At 41.3% G+C, this 19,231-nt stretch overlaps 1 protein-coding gene across 1 annotated transcript in view; it reads left to right on the forward strand.

Moving 5' to 3' along the window:
* Positions 1-2,734: 2,734 nt before the first annotated feature.
* Positions 2,735-19,231, forward strand: part of si:ch211-285f17.1 (sickle tail protein homolog) — a 212,631-nt gene continuing 196,134 nt past the window's right edge. Inside the window, exons 1-2 of the mRNA XM_034168413.1 lie at positions 2,735-2,843; positions 11,697-11,983. Coding sequence (XP_034024304.1) covers positions 2,795-2,843; positions 11,697-11,983 — 336 coding nt within the window. The 5' untranslated portion in view covers positions 2,735-2,794. The remainder of the gene's footprint in view (positions 2,844-11,696; positions 11,984-19,231) is intronic.

Genomic DNA, 19,231 nt, shown 5'->3' on the forward strand with positions numbered 1-19,231 from the left:
TTTTGAGAGTCAGGGTTAAATAAAAGAACATTCCTACACCACCTAAATATTTAAATCAATCAGTAAAGACAAGAAACCATATGGGACATGTGGGAATTTTATTTAGACCACATCAGAAAAGAGTTGTTGGTCTTTTGGCAGCTCCCATTTGTTTGTTACTGCCCAGTCTCAGTCTCAGCCTAGTCACTAACTGTTTTAACCCGAACATCCAGTTGGACCTATTTTTACCAGAGTTATGGCCCTTGATTAACAAATCTACACTCCGTCATGAGTTTTAAAAGTGTATTGCCGCTCACATTTTAAGAGGAATTTCGTGAAACTTGGTATAAGTCCTTGTTATAGGTTGGTTGGTAATACGCATATTATCATCATTCAAGTTGTGCCCATTTTACCAGAGTTATGGCCTTTGATTAACAAATCTAGACTCCGTCAGTTTCATGAGTGGAGGCCTGCATAATGAAATCAACTCCTCACATTTTTAGGAGGAATTTTGTGAAACCTGGTACAGTCCTTGTTGTAGGTTGGTAATACTCATATTATGAAATCGTTCGACTAAAGACACACAGAAAATTCCTTTTCATTTATATTTTTCACTGCAGAGGCTGAATCAACGCGCTAACTTTGAAAAATAATATATTTAGAGAGTAACCCTGTTGTGTCTGATGAGTTGCGTACATTAATGCTGGATTTTATGGTTGCAAATTGAGTTTTACCAGCAATGCGTTAGCTGAGCCAGTAAAAAAGGAGTTTTACCGGCGACACGTTAGCGGATATTTGCGACCGTAATCCAGCATTAACATCTGCAAAAAATCAGACACGAGGGGGTTGTTCCCATTCTAATCCAATTCTATTGTTTGCACGATTTGTTTTTCTGTGAGTAATTCAGCCGGCGAAGCTTACACCAGTCGCTGCACTAGTTTCTCTCGGTTTCAGCTGAGAGCGCCATCCAGCATTAATGTCCGCAAATCATCAGACACAAGGGGGTTATTCCCATTCTAATGCAATTCCATCAATTGTACGGTTTATTTTTCTGTAATTGCTGGCAAAGCTTAATGGTGTCATCTTCGCTGCACTAGTTTCTCTCGCTTTCAGCTGACTTTACCATTCAGCATTGACATCCGCAAATCATCAGACACAAGGGAGTTATTCCCATTCTAATGCAATTCCATCATTTGCACGGTTTATTTTTCTGTATTAATTGTCAGCGAAGCTTAACGGCATTGTCGTGGCTGCACTAGTTTCTCTCGCTCTCGACTGATAGCGCAATTATTGACATCTGCGTAGCAAAGCGGTCAGAGCGCGGAGTAATACATCAAATGTGAAACGGTCGAATATTTTGCCACCGTCAATGCGATATTTTATGGTCGGAAATCTCACGCGATTAACCAATCAGATTCGCAGAACAAATGTAATTGGATTAGAATTGTTATTCTATCCTGTTATTCATTAGCAAGAAATGTTTCTCTTGATTTATGAAAGAAATCCTTCACTAAAATGATCTCATTTTACAGTTTTTGATAGAAGTGCAAAGAGCTGATGTGTGTTGACAAAACAAATGTTATCAAATCCCTTGAAATATATCAGAATATAACAAGCACTTGTACCAAAGCAGCATTAGCCAGCGGGGGATATTGTGAGAGCACGCTTGTTGTTGTTTTAAGTCCTTCTTTGTCCCACTCTACCATGACGTTTTAACTGGTGAAGTTACAGTCAAACGTTGCCATCTCCTCAGCTTCAACAGTTGCATCAACAGAAGCTTCTGAGTCCTTCATAACTGTCATTGGTCTTGGAGCTTTCCTCACTCACTCTTTACTATCACTGTTATTGAAGTGAGCCTTGCTGGAAACAAAATGACCACACATTATCATACTGTTATATTCAGAAAGAAAACTGTGTGTAAAAATGAGTGTTTAGATGTGTTAATACATTATTTAAAGGTATGCATATTTATATTGACTTTTGTGCTTACAGTTTCTGCGTTGTGCTCTTTTTAAAGTCTTTGGTTTTGATGGTTCATAAGAGGAACGTTGTACTTACCGAGATGGATATTAAACTATAATACAGAGAGGTGATAAAATTGACATTTATCTGGCATGGCACAGGGGTGTACTCACTGCTGCTGGATACTGAAGGTATTGAGTGTGTTCACAGACTTGCGGAGCTTTTTATAACCCCAGAGCACCAGTAGCAGCAGTCAGGATTGTGCTTATTCTGAGATTCCTAATGGAAAACAAGACTGCCTGCAGGACTGACCCAGTCTAATTCTGTTGTGTTGATAAGTCTATCACATATTAATTCCTGCCATGTACTGTACTGAGAATAGTTTGACTCAAAAGTAGGTTATGACACATTTGGATGCAAGCTGTGCCTGGTGGGCCCCACCGTGCAGACGGAGACTCAGACAAGAGACGGCTTGCACGCATGAAGTCTTGATGAAGAACAGACCGAGAAGTTTTATCTGACACCTGTTCGTGGGAGGTTTTAATAAGTGGAGAATGTGGTTTTCATCAGTGTCATGTTTAAGTGGTATTCACTGTCCAGAACGTTTGAATTCACTTTGTCACCACTCGGTGGGAGCAGTTGAGCTTTTAGCCTGAGGGTGAGGGGCTTGTCATTCCGCGTCCTGGAATGCAGTTGACTTTCTAAATCCCCACTAGTCTATCCCAGGGCTGCGGGGCAGGGCTAGTCTCAAGCCCTCTGCTCCATGTGAGCTGCGTCTGGAATCTGAAAGCAAGCGAGTAGTCGGTGGGTCTCACTGAGTCTCGGTTTTTAACATTGCTGATTACAAAGTACAATGGAAGAAGGAGTTGCCGTTGAAGAAAAAGAATGTTCACACGATGAAGGTAATGAGCTTTTTCACATGCCGCCCACAAAATAAATTTGAAGCCATTGGAGGCTGTTGCCTGTTGTGTCTGTTGAGTGTAATTTGGAGAGCTGTGGGGAATCTGTAGGAGTTAAAAATAGGTGCTTGAGAAGCACATGACACACGCTGCAGCTCCAAAGTTGAGCTGGTGTGCTGATGATGACGAGGCTTCTTTTATGACACAGTGACCTCCACTTATTGTTTACCAGCCAATTTTTTTATGTTTTTTTAATCAAAATCAAAAGATGTTTTTTGCAGTTTTTGTTGTTTTTAGCTGTCATTCGCATGTTAGACTGTGAAGACTATCAACTTTGATTTTGGGGTAATGAGTGCAAATCAGGCGAACAGCGTAGGAATTACTGCACTTGTCTGCAAGTTGTTCCATTTCTGAGGCACCAAAATTCATTCATAAATTGGCCTGCTGGGCTGTTTATGGCCTAAGACAAGTCGAACCTTTCTTAGACGTGCCAGGACTAGGACTGAAATGAACAAGTATTCCTTTAATGACTGATTTTGTTAATGTCTGTAGAATGTCAGAGAAGCAAAAACGAAAACAGAGACTTGAGTTTACCAGAAAGCACTTGCAGGAGTCTGTTTTCTTTCTAACAAAGTCCTATTTTCTGAACTCTGCTGTGACTTTTCAAGGACCAAACAAATGTCATTTTATGCACTCTCTCCGTCACTGAAGCTCGAGACTCCGTCAGAGTTGTCTTGGGAGCTTCCCTCACTTGTCTCCTTCCTGCTTAGATGCAAAAATACTGTGCATTGCTCATTTCATTTTTAAAGATGTAATGTGATTGAACTCAAAGAGATCGAGACCCCGATTTGCTAAGATCCCAGATAACAAGTGCTAAATTGCATGAGCAATCCAAACTTTTGCACTTTGGGGTGGGGACAGCTTTGTGAGTGATTTACTAAGACTAATTATGCAGTTGGATTGTGATGTAGTTGACAGTATTAAATGAGGATTTTATATGGGTTAATGGCGGTAAGCACAGAATTTAATTCAATCAACTACAACTCCAATTCCAATGAAGTTGGGACATTGTGTAAAATGTAAATAAAAACAGAATACAATGATTTGCAAATCCTCTTCAACCTATATCAGTTGAATACACCACAAAGACAAGATATTTAATGTTCAAACTGATAAACTTTATTGTTTTGTGTAAATATTTGCTCATTTTGAAATGGATGTCTGCAATACTTTTCAAAAAAGCTGGGACAGTGGTATGTTACCACTGTGTTACATCACCTTTCCTTCTAACAACACTCAATAAGTGTTTGGGAACTGAGGACACTAATTGTTGAAGCTTTGTAGGTGGAATTCTTTCCCATTCTTGCTTGATGTACGACTTCAGTTGTTCAACAGTCCGGGGTCTCCGTTGTCGTATTTTTTGCTTCATAATGTGCCACACATTTTCAATGGGTGACAGGTTTGGACTGCAGGCAGGCCAGTCTAGTACCCGCAGTCTTTACTACGAAGCCACGCTGTTGTAACACATGCAGAATGTGGCTTGGCATTGTCTTGCTGAAATAAGCAGGGACGTCCCTGAAAAAGACGTTGCTTGGATGGCAGCATGTGTTGCTCCAAAACCTGGATGTACCTTTCAGCATTGATGGTGCCATCACAGATGTGTAAGTTGCCCATGCCATGGGCACTAACACACCCCCATACCATCACAGATGCTGACTTTTGAACTTTGTGCTGGTAACAATCTGGATGGTCTTTTTCCTCTTTTGTCTGGAGGACGCATCGTCTATGATTTCCAAAAACAATTTGAAATGTGGACACATCAGACCACAGCACACTTTTCCACTTTGCGTCTGTCCATTTCAAATGAGCTCAGGCCCAGAGAAGGTGGTGGCGTTTCTGGATGTTATTGATGTATGGCTTTCGCTTTGCATGGTAGAGTTTTAACTTGCACTTGTGGACGTAGCAACGAACTGTGTTAACTGACAATGATTTCTGAAGTGTTCCTGAGCCCATGCGGTAAGATCCTTTACACAGTGATGTCTGTTTTTAATGCAGTGCTGCCTGAGGGATCGAAGGTCACGGGCATTCAGTGTTGGTTTTCGGCCTTGCCACTTACGTGTAGAAAGTTCTCCTGATTCTCTGAATTTTCTGATTGTTATTTTACTGTAGATGATGGAATCCCTAAATTCTTTGCAATTGAACATTGAGAAACATAGTTCTTAAACTGTTGGGCTATTTTTTCATGCAGTTATTCACAAAGTGGTGATTCTCGCCCCATCTATGTTTGTGAACGGCTGAGACCTTTGCGGATGCTCCTTTTATACCCAATCACGAGTGCCCTCAGTTCCCAAACACTTATTGAGTGTTGTTAGAAGGAAAAGTGATGTAACACAATGGTAAACATACCACTGTCCCAGCTTTTTTGAAACGTGTTGCAGGCATCCATTTCAAAATGAGCAAATATTTGCACAAGTCTTTGTGGTATATTCATTTGAATATAGGTTGAAGAGGATTTGCAAATCATTGTATTCTGTTTTATTTACATTTTACACAACGTCCCAACTTCATTGGAATTGAGGTTGTACATGCAGATATGCACTTTGTGCTTCATTATGCATTAATTCTGCCACACATCACTGCACTGCACAGAGCAGTCTGTTTTTTTATTCATTTATTTATTTATTTCTGTGTACAAGAAGGCCTCTCTGGAACAGCAGTCTGTTGAGCGCAATATGTTAATGTCAGTGTTTCAAACACACAAATACATGCTCCCCCTAACTTTCCTTTTGACCTTGAAAATCATAAGTGTGCAAACCTCACCTCTCATGTTTTACAATTTTGCACACTTGGGTGGACAAACCCCAAATTGCATATTCATGACTTTTATACCACCGTCACACATAGCCGGAATCATGCAGACTGGTGTTGGATTTATGAATTTAGCACACATCCAAAAGTGTCGGATTTCAGTTCCAAAACATTCTGACAGACATCTGCAGAAGTCGACACAGTTGTTCAAAATCGGCCAGTGGCCCGAATGTGATGCACTATTCAAAACTCTCCGGGCGCCATCGAGATGGGACTCTTATCCGACGACGGTCCATGTGTAATCTGACGACCATCTGACCGCAATTTACTTATTCTGACGGCATCAAAACACCATCTGAAATGATCTGATCGCGGTTGATTGAGCTCTTCCTTTCAGTTCCTTTCACCAGCTGCGCTGCGTGCTGGGAATGTCGATCAGATGACAAATACATAATCCACCTCTGGTTTCAAAATCCCATGTGATGTGCTGTCCCACAACGATAATCCAACTGCACTTGTGTTAAGATGCGTATCAAGTAAAATGACAACAAAAAGAGTTTAAAAAAGGAGAAAGTCCACTTGCTGCATCTGAAAGTTGTGCACATGGGGGAAGTTGGCGCACTTCCAGCACAGTTCAACAGCTATTACGGAGTCCAGCCGAACAAATAAAATCTAGCAATGCAAGTGTATACTGATGAAACACCTAAAGAGATTTTCATCTGACTAACAGCAGGTGATCACTGACAGCTGTCAACCTGTTGGTGCACTCTCTGGGTGGACAGCTTCTGTGCTCGCGTGCCCCCCTCGTGGTGCATGCGTGAGTAGCTGGTACAGCATTTATGAACATGCGATGATTGCCTGGGTGAGTGAGTAGATGAGTGACAGCTCCAATGTCGGTGCCGTCTGACAGCAGTCTGTGTCATCTGACTGTTGTCTGAAATATGTTTGGGCTGCTTCCTGCAGGTATGCACAAGGCAGTCTGGATGCGTTTGGACCACTGCTGACCATGCCTCTGTTCCTCCAACTGCATCGGATTATGGCAACATTTGCCGTGTCGGAATGGCTCCTTCACATTCTTGTTGTATGTGACGGGGCCTTAGTAAATCAGCCCAATATTGTGTAACACTACAGTGCGTAATCAACTTGAGATCTTTACCTGCTGATTTGTCAATGTATCAGCTCATCGCCCTCGTGACGCTCCCTGGGGTGACTTGTGATTTGGCATGATCTAAATAGACTGAATGGAATTGAATTGAATTGAATCAGATAATTGTCTGATTACTTTTGGGCCCTTACAGAAAGCTTTAATTCCACCCACTTCACTCAGTTTGGATATACTAACCTTTAAATTGAAGGTGACACTCTGTGCTGGAAGCTTTAATATGCTATTACACAACAAAATAAAAAGTGTCCATGTCCATTATATATGGCTGTAAGTGCATACCGTCGAAAATCTTCAGAATGTTCTGGAATATACATAATTGTAAAGTGCTTTGAGCGTCTGACGCAGATGAAAAAGCGCTATATAATGCAGTCCATTTCTCGTCCTATCCACGCCATGATACAACAACTTGAACCCACCACCTATGCCCCTGGCCTTACTTCCCTTCCACTTGGTCTCTTGCACATACAACCCCTGGCAAAATTATGGAATCACCGGCCTCGGAGGATGCTCATATCAGTGTTTAATTTTGTAGAAAAAAAGCAGATCACAGACATGACACAAAACTAAGGTCATTTCAAATGGCAACTTTCTGGCTTTAAGAAACACTATAAGAAATCAAGAAAAAAAGATTGTGGCAGTCAGTAACGGTTACTTTTTTAGACCAAGCAGAGGAAAAAAATATGGACTCACTCATTCTGAGGAAAAAATTATGGAATCACCCTGTAAATTTTCATCCCCAAAACTAACACCTGCATCATATCAGATCTGCTCGTTAGTCTGCATCTAAAAGGAGTGAACACACCTTGGAGAGCTGTTGCACCAAGTGGACTGACATGAATCATGGCTCCAACACGAGAGATGTCAATTGAAACAAAGGAGAGGATTATCAAACTCTTAAAAGAGAGTAAATCATCACGCAATGTTGCAAAAGATATTGGTTGTTCACAGTCAGCTGTGTCTAAACTCTGGACCAAATACAAACAACATGGGAAGGTTGTTAAAGGCAAACATACTGGTAGACCAAGGAAGACAAAGCGTCAAGACAGAAAACTTAAAGCAATATGTCTCAAAAATCGAAAAATGTACAACAAAACAAATGAGGAACGAATGGGAGGAAACTGGAGTCAACGTCTGTGACCGAACTGTAAGAAACCGCCTAAAGGAAATGGGATTTACATACAGAAAAGCTAAATGAAAGGCATCATTAACACCTAAACAGAAAAAAACAAGGTTACAATGGGTTAAGGAAAAGCAATTGTGGACTGTGGATGACTGGATGAAAGTCATATTCAGTGATGAATCTCAAATCTGCATTGGGCAAGGTGATGATGCTGGAACTTTTGTTTGGTGCCTTTCCAGTGAGATTTATAAAGATGACTGCCTGAAGAGAACATGTAAATTTCCACAGTCATTGATGATATGGGGCTGCATGTCAGGTAAAGGCACTGGGGAGATGGCTGTCATTACATCATCAATAAATGCACAAGTTTATGTTGATATTTTGGACAATTGAAAGGATGTTTGGGGATGATGAAATCATTTTTCAAGATGATAATGCATCTTGCCATAGAGCAAAAACTGCAAAAACATTCCTTGCAAAAAGACACATAGGGTCAATGTCATGGCATAGGGTCAATGTCAATGAGCAGATCTGATTTGATGCAGGTGTTAATTTGGGGGATGAAAATTTACAGGGTGATTCCATAATTTTTTCCTCAGAATTGAGTGATTCCATATTTTTTTCCTCTGCTTGGTCTAAAAAAGTAACCGTTACTGACTGCCACAATCTTTTTTTCTTGATTTCTTATAGTGTTTCTTAAAGCCAGAAAGTTGCCATTTGGAATGACTTTAGTTTTGTGTCATGTCTGTGATCTGCTTTTTTTCTACAAAATTAAACAACTGAATGAACATCCTCTGAGGCCGGTGATTCCATAATTTTTGCCAGGGGTTGTACAATATGTCTACCTTTCTCCTGTCCATCATGTCAGGAAGTTCTCTCCCTTTACGAGTCATACTGCCAACATTTAAAGTCCCAACTCTCACTTTCACCCTTCCAGTTTTCCTCTTCCCTCTTTGTCTGTGGATGTGTTCTCTTCCTCTTCTTCTTCGCCCAGCAGTAGCTTAATTTCCGATGGCACCCTATTGGGAAATGGCATCGGTGGCAGTCGTTGTTAGCCCAAGCCTTGACCGATCCGTTATGGAAATTCGATTTGTACTCTGCATGGTTGAGTTGGCTTGTTTTATGCTGGATGCCCTTCCTGACACAACCCTCCTCATTTAACCGGGCTTGGAACCGGCACTGAGAGTGTACTGGCTGCACACCCCATGTGGCTGAGATTTGACACAGTTAAGGTGAACACCCTGCCCTCCTTCTATCCTCCTCATTTTTCTGGGCTTGGAAACTGTGTTGCTCACCGAACAGTCCTCCCTAAAAATCGGTCCTCCTGCATTCATTGTGTATGCGTCATTTCGGAGCCCAGTACCGTCATTTCTGAGCGTCACCAGCAATTCACTGATTATCACCTCATTTCTGCTTAAAACTGCACTCCAGTCATCATCTGTCTCAGCGACAGATATCTGAAGCTTCTGTACAACAATCATTTCCACATAAATTCAGCATTATTTCATAATAAGACAGCAGACCGATCAGAGTGCCACAGCTGCTGCTGCGCCTACGTCATTTCAGAGTGTCAGTACGACTCACGGATTATCGCCTTGTTTCTGCTTAAAATGACTAATTTCTGCTTAAAACTGACTTTAGAATGATTTAAGAGATTTTATTTTGTCATCTGATGGTTAATAATCACATTATTTCCTTTGATCGCTTTGGGTGTAGCGAGTCGGTCTCAGAAGTGCTGCTGTGGTCCCAAATAATGCATGCGCAGTGAAGGTAGGGTGGATCCGTTTTTAGGGGGGACCATTCGTCTGTGACACCGGCACTCAGAATGTACTGGCTGCACACCCCATGTGGCTGAGTTGGTAGCAAGTATGCCATAAAAATATTGTACTTCATAATGAACTGAGGGGTTCTTAGTGCTAAAAACATTAAAAGCTTAAAAACAGTCATATTAAAACATAGTTTTTAGTCATAGTTTTAAATTGCCCTATAGATACAAGTACTTTAAACTTTTTGTGTCTGTTGTGAGGTATTCCAAGTATGTGAGTACAGTAGTTTCTTTCCTGATTGTCACCAGACTTGGTATGTGTGCTATGCATTCTGACCCCAAGCAGCTTCTTGTTTTTTTTGGGTCAAAAGGTCAATGTTATAAATCACTGAACTGTACTTTGTAAAAGTCATCTGCAGAAAAACATCAGTCATTAGTAACCTTATCAGTGCTTGCCCAGGTGCCATGGCTTAGTGCAGAATATGGACTTGTATAAATTTGCAGGTATGAGCAGGATGGTGTTTTCAAGTTTGTGCATTTACATCTTCCTATATTAAGTCCCTTCGGCTGCTCCCTTGTTTTCACTCTGGGTCACCACAGCAGATCTGATGTGGATTTGCATGTTGAATTGACACAAGTTTTACGCCGGATGCCCTCCCTGATGCAGCTCCACATTATGTGGAGAAAGAGGCAGTGGGTGAGGTTTGAACCGGGAACCTTCCGCACTGAAACCAAGTGCCCTAACCACTTAGCCACCACCTCTTCTGTTTTTTGTTTTTTTTCATTAAAACTAAACAACTTTAATTCAGTATTTTCCTCTCTGTCATCTTGAATTCACCATTCACTACTGAAATGGGGAAACAGCATAACTAATTACTATCCCCACTCACATATTTTTATGCTCTTTCTGCACAAAATATGAGACGTGAAATATTGGAAACTGTTTTGTCCAAGTCCAAGGGCGGAATTTAGAACTAGAAATGCAGGCTGAGCATCCAGAACAGTAATTTTAATGTTTTGAGAAGACCATAAAGTGGACACCATTTGACTTATACAATTTGAAACTGTGGATATAAGTACTTTATTCTGAGAATAGCCAGCATTGATTTTATTAACATCCTGGTGTAAATAAGGTATCACCACATGTGTAGAACTCAAAAAGAATGATAGGTTGAGTTTTCATTTTTAAAAAACAACTGCAATGTGGTAAAATGTATTCATAAATATGAAAGAACAGGCTCTTAATAATTATTAACTATCACATACTGTATTTTTTTTTCTCAAGATTTGTTTTTGCATAAGTTTGAAAAAACAACAGATCATAAGTTTATGATAAATTACTTATCATGAATTCAATTTTCGAAGTGACACTAATGACAACACTCATACTGAACAAAGTTTCGCTTGCATAGACTGATTTTGGAGATCAAGCAATAATTGTAGATGGGCTTTCTGAGGTCCCAGATAGCTTTTCTGATTTCCTTTTCTAACTTTCAGAATTTAGTAAATTAGCATATGGTCCATTGATACTTATGTGTAGACACTAGTCCCTAGAGGCAACTATTTTTGGTTTCAAATCTGGGCAAATGCAGTCCCAGAAAATTCTGAATGTGACAAACAAGAAACAGGTGTTGTAAACAAGTCAATGCTGCTAAAAATACAAACTTGCAGAAACAAAGATACTATTCTGACATGGTTTTGCACATAAGACTGACATGGTTTGCACATAAGACTGGCATAGCATGTTTCAAGTACACACATATATGTCAGAAGGTGGGGGGTACATACCATATTCTGTTCCCCCTGGTTGAAAAGGTGGGGGGGACATGTCCCCCTATCCCCCACCAAGTCCTCCATGTCCAAGTCTACCCTGGTCTGCAGGTTTGACTTGACATGTCCGTCAACACATAGTGAAGAAGTCAAACATAGTTTCAAACACAAAACACCAGCACAGTTCAGGTGTCGTGAATGCTTTTTTTTTTTTATCTGTCCCCTCAGAACAAACCAAGGGCAACCTGAAGGTTACCTCGCCAGAGGACGTCGAGCACATCACTCGCAGACAGACATCCCCAAATGGGACGGCACCTTCGAGAGGAGATGCCAAAGGCAGCCGCGCTGCCCCACGCAGACACACATTAGGGGGAGCACGCAGCTCCAGAGAGATCCTGGGTATGCAGCCGGCAGACATGGATAAGAAGAGGGAGGCCTTTCTGGAGCATCTGAAGCAGAAATACCCCCACCACGCCTCCGCCATCATGGGACACCAGGAAAGGCTGCGAGAGCAGGTAGGTGGGCTTCATGCAGAATATTACTCGTGGTTTAGGTCATCTGGATTCTTTATCTGTTGTTTCATAGATTTCAACTCCCAGCATTCATTTGAGTTTAATAGCAATTCACATTTCTTAAAGCTACAGTGTGCAGGATTTAGTGTCATCTAGTGGTAAGTTTGCAAATTGCATTATGCCCTTGTCATTCACAATTTTGTTTACCATCACATTTTGTTTCCTTGGTGACAGGAATTCATGCTCCTTTGTCTTCTCTTGTGCTAAGCAATATGTCTGATCATCCATTTAAAAAAATTGGGTTCTCAAATTTACTAGCCTGCGCTAGCAACCAGTAAAAAACATGTATATGGGCGCAACCAGTCATTACTCTTCAGTCTTCTGGCCATGCTGCAAAATGCAAAAGCCAGACTAAGTACAGTGAGGAAAATAAGTATTTGAACACCCTGCGGTTTTGCAAGTTCTCCCACTTAGAAATCATGGAGGGGTCTGAACTTGCAAAATCGCAGGGTGTTCAAATACTTATTTTCCTCACTGTATGTTCCTTTTGGTTACTGTATCAATATAGAGCTGCAACATGGTGGCCTCCATGAAGGGGGCCTGCTCCCGTGTTATTCTAAGCTTACGAAAGCATATTGATTAATTATTGCAGCATAATTATAAACTAATGAACAGATGACTATGAATGCTAATAAAAGTCTCTAAGTCCTACACACTGTAGCTTTAATTTACACTTTGTCAGCCAAGTCTGTTTTTATTTCTGCTCAGCCTCATTGCCAAGGAATTTCTTTCTGCTGTTTTCCTATTTTACAAAGATTCATGAAGGAGGAATGATTAGTTTAAAAATGGCCCGCTTGTGAATCTTAATGAACATATTGGTTGTGAGAAAGATGCTGTTATGCTTGGGCGTGATCCAGATCTGCTTGTGGTTCCAGAAATGACAAGATCGACCTTTTCTGAAAATTATTTGTGTGGGTGCATGCAAGCGTATGTGTGCGTGCATGTTTAAGTGTGTGAGAGAGATCAGCTCATTGTCAACAAATGCATTTTGGCTTAGTGGTTGGCTCTCACTGTGGTATGTATCACTTCCTGTTCCGGAGCACAGCGGTGTTTTGCTGTATCTGTTAGCTGTTTAATCTGCGCAGTTAGATTGATCTAGTTACCTAGATAACGATTTGTTTCACAGTGTAATCTTCACGTGAATTAACTAAAGCACAACCTCTGCTGACTCGCCTCTAAAGTATTATACATATTCACCTTCTGTGTTTTTAGGAATCCGCTAGCTTAGCGCAGCTACTAGCTCTTAGCCGGTTTAGCATGGCGGCTTCTCCTGTCTCTCCTGCACTTTTCTGCTTTGGGTGTGAAATGTTTAGTTATTCCCTCGGCCTCCTTTAGCAGTAATGGTACTTGTAATAAGTGTAGCTTATTCGTAGCTTTGGAGGCCAGGCTGGGCGAATTGGAGACTCGGCTCCGCACCGTGGAAAATTCTACAGCTCGCCAGGCCCCTGTAGTCGGTGCGGACCAAGGTAGCTTAGCCGCCGTTAGTTTCCCTCTGGCAGATCCCGAGCAGCCGGGAAAGCAGGCTGACTGGGTGACTGTGAGGAGGAAGCGTAGTTCTAAACAGAAGCCCCGTGTACACCGCCAACCCGTTCACATCTCTAACTGTTTTTCCCAACTCAACGACACACCCACCGAGGATCAAACTCTGGTTATTGGCGACTCTGTTTTGAGAAATGTGAAGTTAGCGACACCAGCAACCATAGTCAATTGTCTTCCGGGGGCCAGAGCAGGCGACATTGAAGGAAATTTGAAACTGCTGGCTAAGGCTAAGCGTAAATTTGGTAAGATTGTAATTCATGTCGGCAGTAATGACACCTGGTTACGCCAATCGGAGGTCACTAAAATTAACATTGAATCAGTGTGTAACTTTGCAAAAACAATGTCGGACTCTGTAGTTTTCTCTGGGCCCCTCCCCAATCGGAGCGGGAGTGACATGTTTAACCGCATGTTCTCCTTGAATTGCTGGCTGTCTGAGTGGTGTCCAAAAAATGAGGTGGGCTTCATAGATAATTGGCAAAGCTTCTGGGGAAAACCTGGTCTTGTTAGGAGAGACGGCATCCATCCCACTTTGGATGGAGCAGCTCTCATTTCTAGAAATCTGGCCAATTTTCTTAAATCCTCCAAACCGTGACTATCCAGGGTTGGGACCAGGAAGCAGAGTTGTAGTCTTACACACCTCTCTGCAGCTTCTCTCCCCCTGCCATCCCCTCATTACCCCATCCCCGTAGAGACGGTGCCTGCTCCCAGACCACCAATAACCAGCAAAAATCTATTTAAGCATAAAAATTCAAAAAGAAAAAATAATATAGCACCTTCAACTGCACCACAGACTAAAACAGTTAAATGTGGTCTATTAAACATTAGGTCTCTCTCTTCTAAGTCCCTGTTAGTAAATGATATAATAATGATCAACATATTGATTTATTCTGCCTTACAGAAACCTGGTTACAGCAGGATGAATATGTTAGTTTAAATGAGTCAACACCCCCGAGTCACACTAACTGCCAGAACGCTCGTAGCACAGGCCGAGGCAGAGGATTAGCAGCAATCTTCCATTCCAGCTTATTAATTAATCCAAAACCCAGACAGAGCTTTAATTCATTTGAAAGCTTGACTCTTAGTCTCAACACTGCATTTAATCTATTATTAGACTCAATTGGCTTTGCTCAAAATGTAAATGAGTCCACCCACCACTTTAATCATATCTTAGATCTTGTTCTGACTTATGGTATGGAAATTGAAGACTTAACAGTATTCCCTGAAAACTCCCTTCTGTCTGATAATTTCTTAATAACATTTACATTTACTCTGATGGACTACCCAGCAGTGGGGAATAAGTTTCATTACACTAGAAGTCTTTCAGAAAGCGCTGTAACTAGGTTTAAGGATATGATTCCTTCTTTATGTTCTCTAATGCCATATACCAACACAGTACAGAGTAGCTACCTAAACTCTGTAAGTGAGATAGAGTATCTCGTCAATAGTTTTACATCCTCATTGAAGACAACTTTGGATGCTGTAGCTCCTCTGAAAAAGAGAGCTTTAAATCAGAAGTGCCTGACTCCGTGGTATAACTCACAAACTCGCAGCTTAAAGCAGATAACCCGTAAGTTGGAGAGGAAATGACGTCTCACTAATTTAGAAGATCTTCACTTAGCCTGGAAAAAGAGTCTGTTGCTCTATAAAAAAGCCCTCCGTAAAGCTAGGACATCTTACTACTCATCACTAATTGAAGAAAATAAGAACAACCCCAGGTTTCTTTTCAGCACTGTAGCCAGGCTGACAAAGAGTCAGAGCTCTATTGAGCCGAGTGATTCCTTTAACTTTAACTAGTAATGACTTCATGACTTTCTTTGCTAATAAAATTTTAACTATTAGAGAAAGATTACTCATAACCATCCCAAAGATGTATCGTTATCCTTTGGCTGCTTTCAGTGATGCCGGTATTTGGTTAGACTCTTTCTCTCCGATTGTTCTGTCTGAGTTATTTTCATTAGTTACTTCCTCCAAACCATCAACGTGTCTATTAGACCCCATTCCTACCAGGCTGCTCAAGGAAGCCCTACCATTATTTAATGCTTCGATCTTAAATATGATCAATCTATCTTTATTAGTTGGCTATGTACCACAGGCTTTTAAGGTGGCAGTAATTAAACCATTACTTAAAAAGCCATCACTTGACCCAGCTATCTTAGCTAATTATAGGCCAATCTCCAACCTTCCTTTTCTCTCAAAAATTCTTGAAAGGGTAGTTGTAAAACAGCTAGCTGATCATCTGCAGAGGAATGGTCTATTTGAAGAGTTTCAGTCAGGTTTTAGAATTCGTCATAGTACAGAAACAGCATTAGTGAAGGTTACAAATGATCTTCTTATGGCCTCAGACAGTGGACTCATGTCTGTGCTTGTTCTGTTAGACCTCAGTGCTGTTTTTGATACTGTTGACCATAAAATTTTATTACAGAGATTAGAGCATGCCATAGGTATTAAAGGCACTGCGCTGCGGTGTTTGAATCATATTTATCTAATAGATTACAATTTGTTCATGTAAATGGGGAATCTTCTTCACAGACTAAGGTTAATTATGGAGTTCCACAAGGTTCTGTGCTAGGACCAATTTTATTCACTATATACATGCTTCCCTTAGGCAGTATTATTAGACGGCATTGCTTAAATTTTCATTGTTACGCAGATGATACCCAGCTTTATCTATCCATGAAGCCAGAGGACACACACCAATTAGCTAAACCTGCAGGATTGTCTTACAGACATAAAGACATGGATGACCTCTAATTTCCTGCTTTTAAACTCAGATAAAACTGAAGTTATTGTACTTGGCCCCACAAATCTTAGAAAACATGGTGTCTAACCAGATCCTTACTCTGGATGGCATTACCCTGACCTCTAGTAATACTGTGAGTAATCTTGGAGTCATTTTTGATCAGGATATGTCATTCAATGCGCATATTAAACAAATATGTAGGACTGCTTTTTTGCATTTACGCAATATCTCTAAAATTAGAAAGGTCTTGTCTCAGAGTGACGCTGAAAAACTAATTCATGCATTTATTTCCCTCTAGGCTGGACTATTGTAATTCATTATTATCAGGTTGTCCTAAAAGTTCCCTGAAAAGCCTTCAGTTAATTCAAAATGCTGCAGCTAGAGTACTAACGGGGACTAGAAGGAGAGAGCATATCTCACCCATATTGGCCTCTCTTCATTGGCTTCCTGTTAATTCTAGAATAGAATTTAAAATTCTTCTTCTTACTTATAAGGTTTTGAATAATCGGTCCCCATCTTATCTTAGGGACCTCATAGTACCATATCACCCCAATAAAGCGCTTCGCTCTCAGACTGCAGGGCTTACTTGTAGTTCCTAGGGTTTGTAAGAGTAGAATGGGAGGCAGAGCCTTCAGCTTCAGGCTCCTCTCCTGTGGAACCATGTTCCCAATTCCAGATCAGGGAGACAGACACCCTCTCTACTTTTAAGATTAGGCTTAAAACTTCCTTTTTGCTAAGCTTATAGTTAGGGCTGGATCAGGTGACCCTGAACCATCCCTTAGTTATGCTGCTATAGACTTAGACTGCTGGGGGGTTCCCATGATGCACTGAGTGTTTCTTCTCTTTTTGCTCTGTATGCACCACTCTGCATTTAATCATTAGTGATTGATCTCTGCTCCCCTCCACAGCATGTCTTTTTCCTGGTTCTCTCCCTCAGCCCAACCAGTCCCAGCAGAAGACTGCCCCCTCCCTGAGCCTGGTTCTGCTGGAGGTTTCTTCCTGTTAAAAGGGAGTTTTTCCTTCCACTGTCGCCAAGTGCTTGCTCACAGTGGGCATTTTGGACCGTTGGGGTTTTATGTTAATTGTTGTATGGCCTTGCCTTACAATATAAAGCTCCTTGGGGCAACTGTTTGTTGTGATTTGGCGCTATATAAATAAAATTGATTGATTGATTGATTAGGACTGTGTAGAAATCCTGATCTGACAGGTTGTTGGCCTTTCACTTTCTAATGAGTGCCAGTCCACTTATCTATCTGTCTTTTCATACAGTTATACGATTTCATGTACAAAATCACATATCAAACAGGAATGTTGTCACATATAGTAATTTTTTTTGGTCTTTAGTTCTTTTCTCAGACAATCAATCAGTCAATCATGTGATAAGGAATCAGTTTCACATATTTGCAGAGGTCACATGCCCACTCTTGTTGATGATGCAGGTGTTTTGTTATTCTGCTTTGCAGAGTGGTGGCAATAGCGCTACTGCAAACCTGTTTCTTCGTCTTTCCTTTTTTTTGCCGCAGGTGAAAGCTGAAGTCTATCCCATAAATCTGCTTGGTACATTTCCCTTCCACAGCTGCAGTGAGATAGCAAGGTGTTTTTTTGCGTTTGTGAAGCAGTAGAAAACACAAAAAATGACAAAAAAAAATGACTGCAACACATTATATTCTACATGTTACTGTGTTGGATCTGTTTGCAGATATTGTAGATATACTGATCCATCCTCCTCCTCCCAAAAGTAGGCATCTTTCTGCTGTAGCCAGGTGACACACGGGCGATTCCTTGACCTTTTCCAGTTGCTGGAATCCGAAACAGTGAGGCATCTCTGTGTTGGATTGTGCACCACATCATGCTAAAATCTTTTATCTATTCATGCGTATATGTGTGTCAATAAAACTCCAATGTGGACACGCCCTGTTCCTGTGATCCTGTGACAGGAATGACTCGCCGTAAAGCAGGAAGCATTGCTGACTGCTTAGCAGAATTGTAATTGTGTGTGGCTGTGTTTCAGACCACATTAGTGACTTTTCAAAAGAAGAAATAAAAAAACAGCATTAACAACAATTATCATTCCTTAATATGAGCTATTTTCATTGGAAGAAAATCGCCAAAAGTGCTCCTTTGATCTTTCAGTCTCCGTGTGGCTGCGGGCAGCTCTCGGACCGAAACCAAGGCAGCAACGTAGAGGTACAGCTGGTCACACTGGTGTAGGCCTCTGTGTCGTAGGTACTGGCGTGTTTTCATACAGAAGCATTAATCAGCCTGAGGTTCACCTGCGGTGCAGTGTGGTGTGTGTGTGTGTTGTGTGTGCGCCTGTAGGCTCATATCTTCACACTAGATGGACAGGAACAACAATGACGGCTGTATGTCAACATTCACAATAATTATCCAGTCATCCCTTTGTTGTCCCGGATTAACCTCCTTTTTAAAGGGAAATTCCATTACTCAACTTGGGCTTTATTTTTACATATTTTCAGTGCAGTATTGAGTTTTACCGCGAACACCATCACGGGCTTAACAGCTACATAATGTCATCGTAAGAGACAGGCTAAAAGCGCTCACAGTAAACCTCTGCTTGTTGTCGCTGATCAGACGAGAATGCCATTAGGAGTGTGTCGTAGCATGAAGAGAATCTGTATCGAGGTAAACGTGGGTATGTTTACCTCACAAAATTGTCAAGAAACATTTCCAAACAGCTGATTAGCCTTCTGCATGTTCAGTGCCACCTCACTCTACTGAGTCATGACAAGTCGATTGTTGTTGGGGGGAGCTTGATTTTTGGCTTATGTAACCTGCACTTGTTTCCACACTGGGCTCAAACTCACAGTCACCGGCACAGGAGGCAGGTGCTCTGACCACGGGGCGAAAACCCAGTGCCTCTAGTGTCTGTCGCTAGAACGTCTTTTGGCATC

The sequence above is a fragment of the Thalassophryne amazonica genome, chromosome 1 (assembly GCF_902500255.1).
Source record: "Thalassophryne amazonica chromosome 1, fThaAma1.1, whole genome shotgun sequence".
NCBI lineage: Eukaryota > Metazoa > Chordata > Actinopteri > Batrachoidiformes > Batrachoididae > Thalassophryne > Thalassophryne amazonica.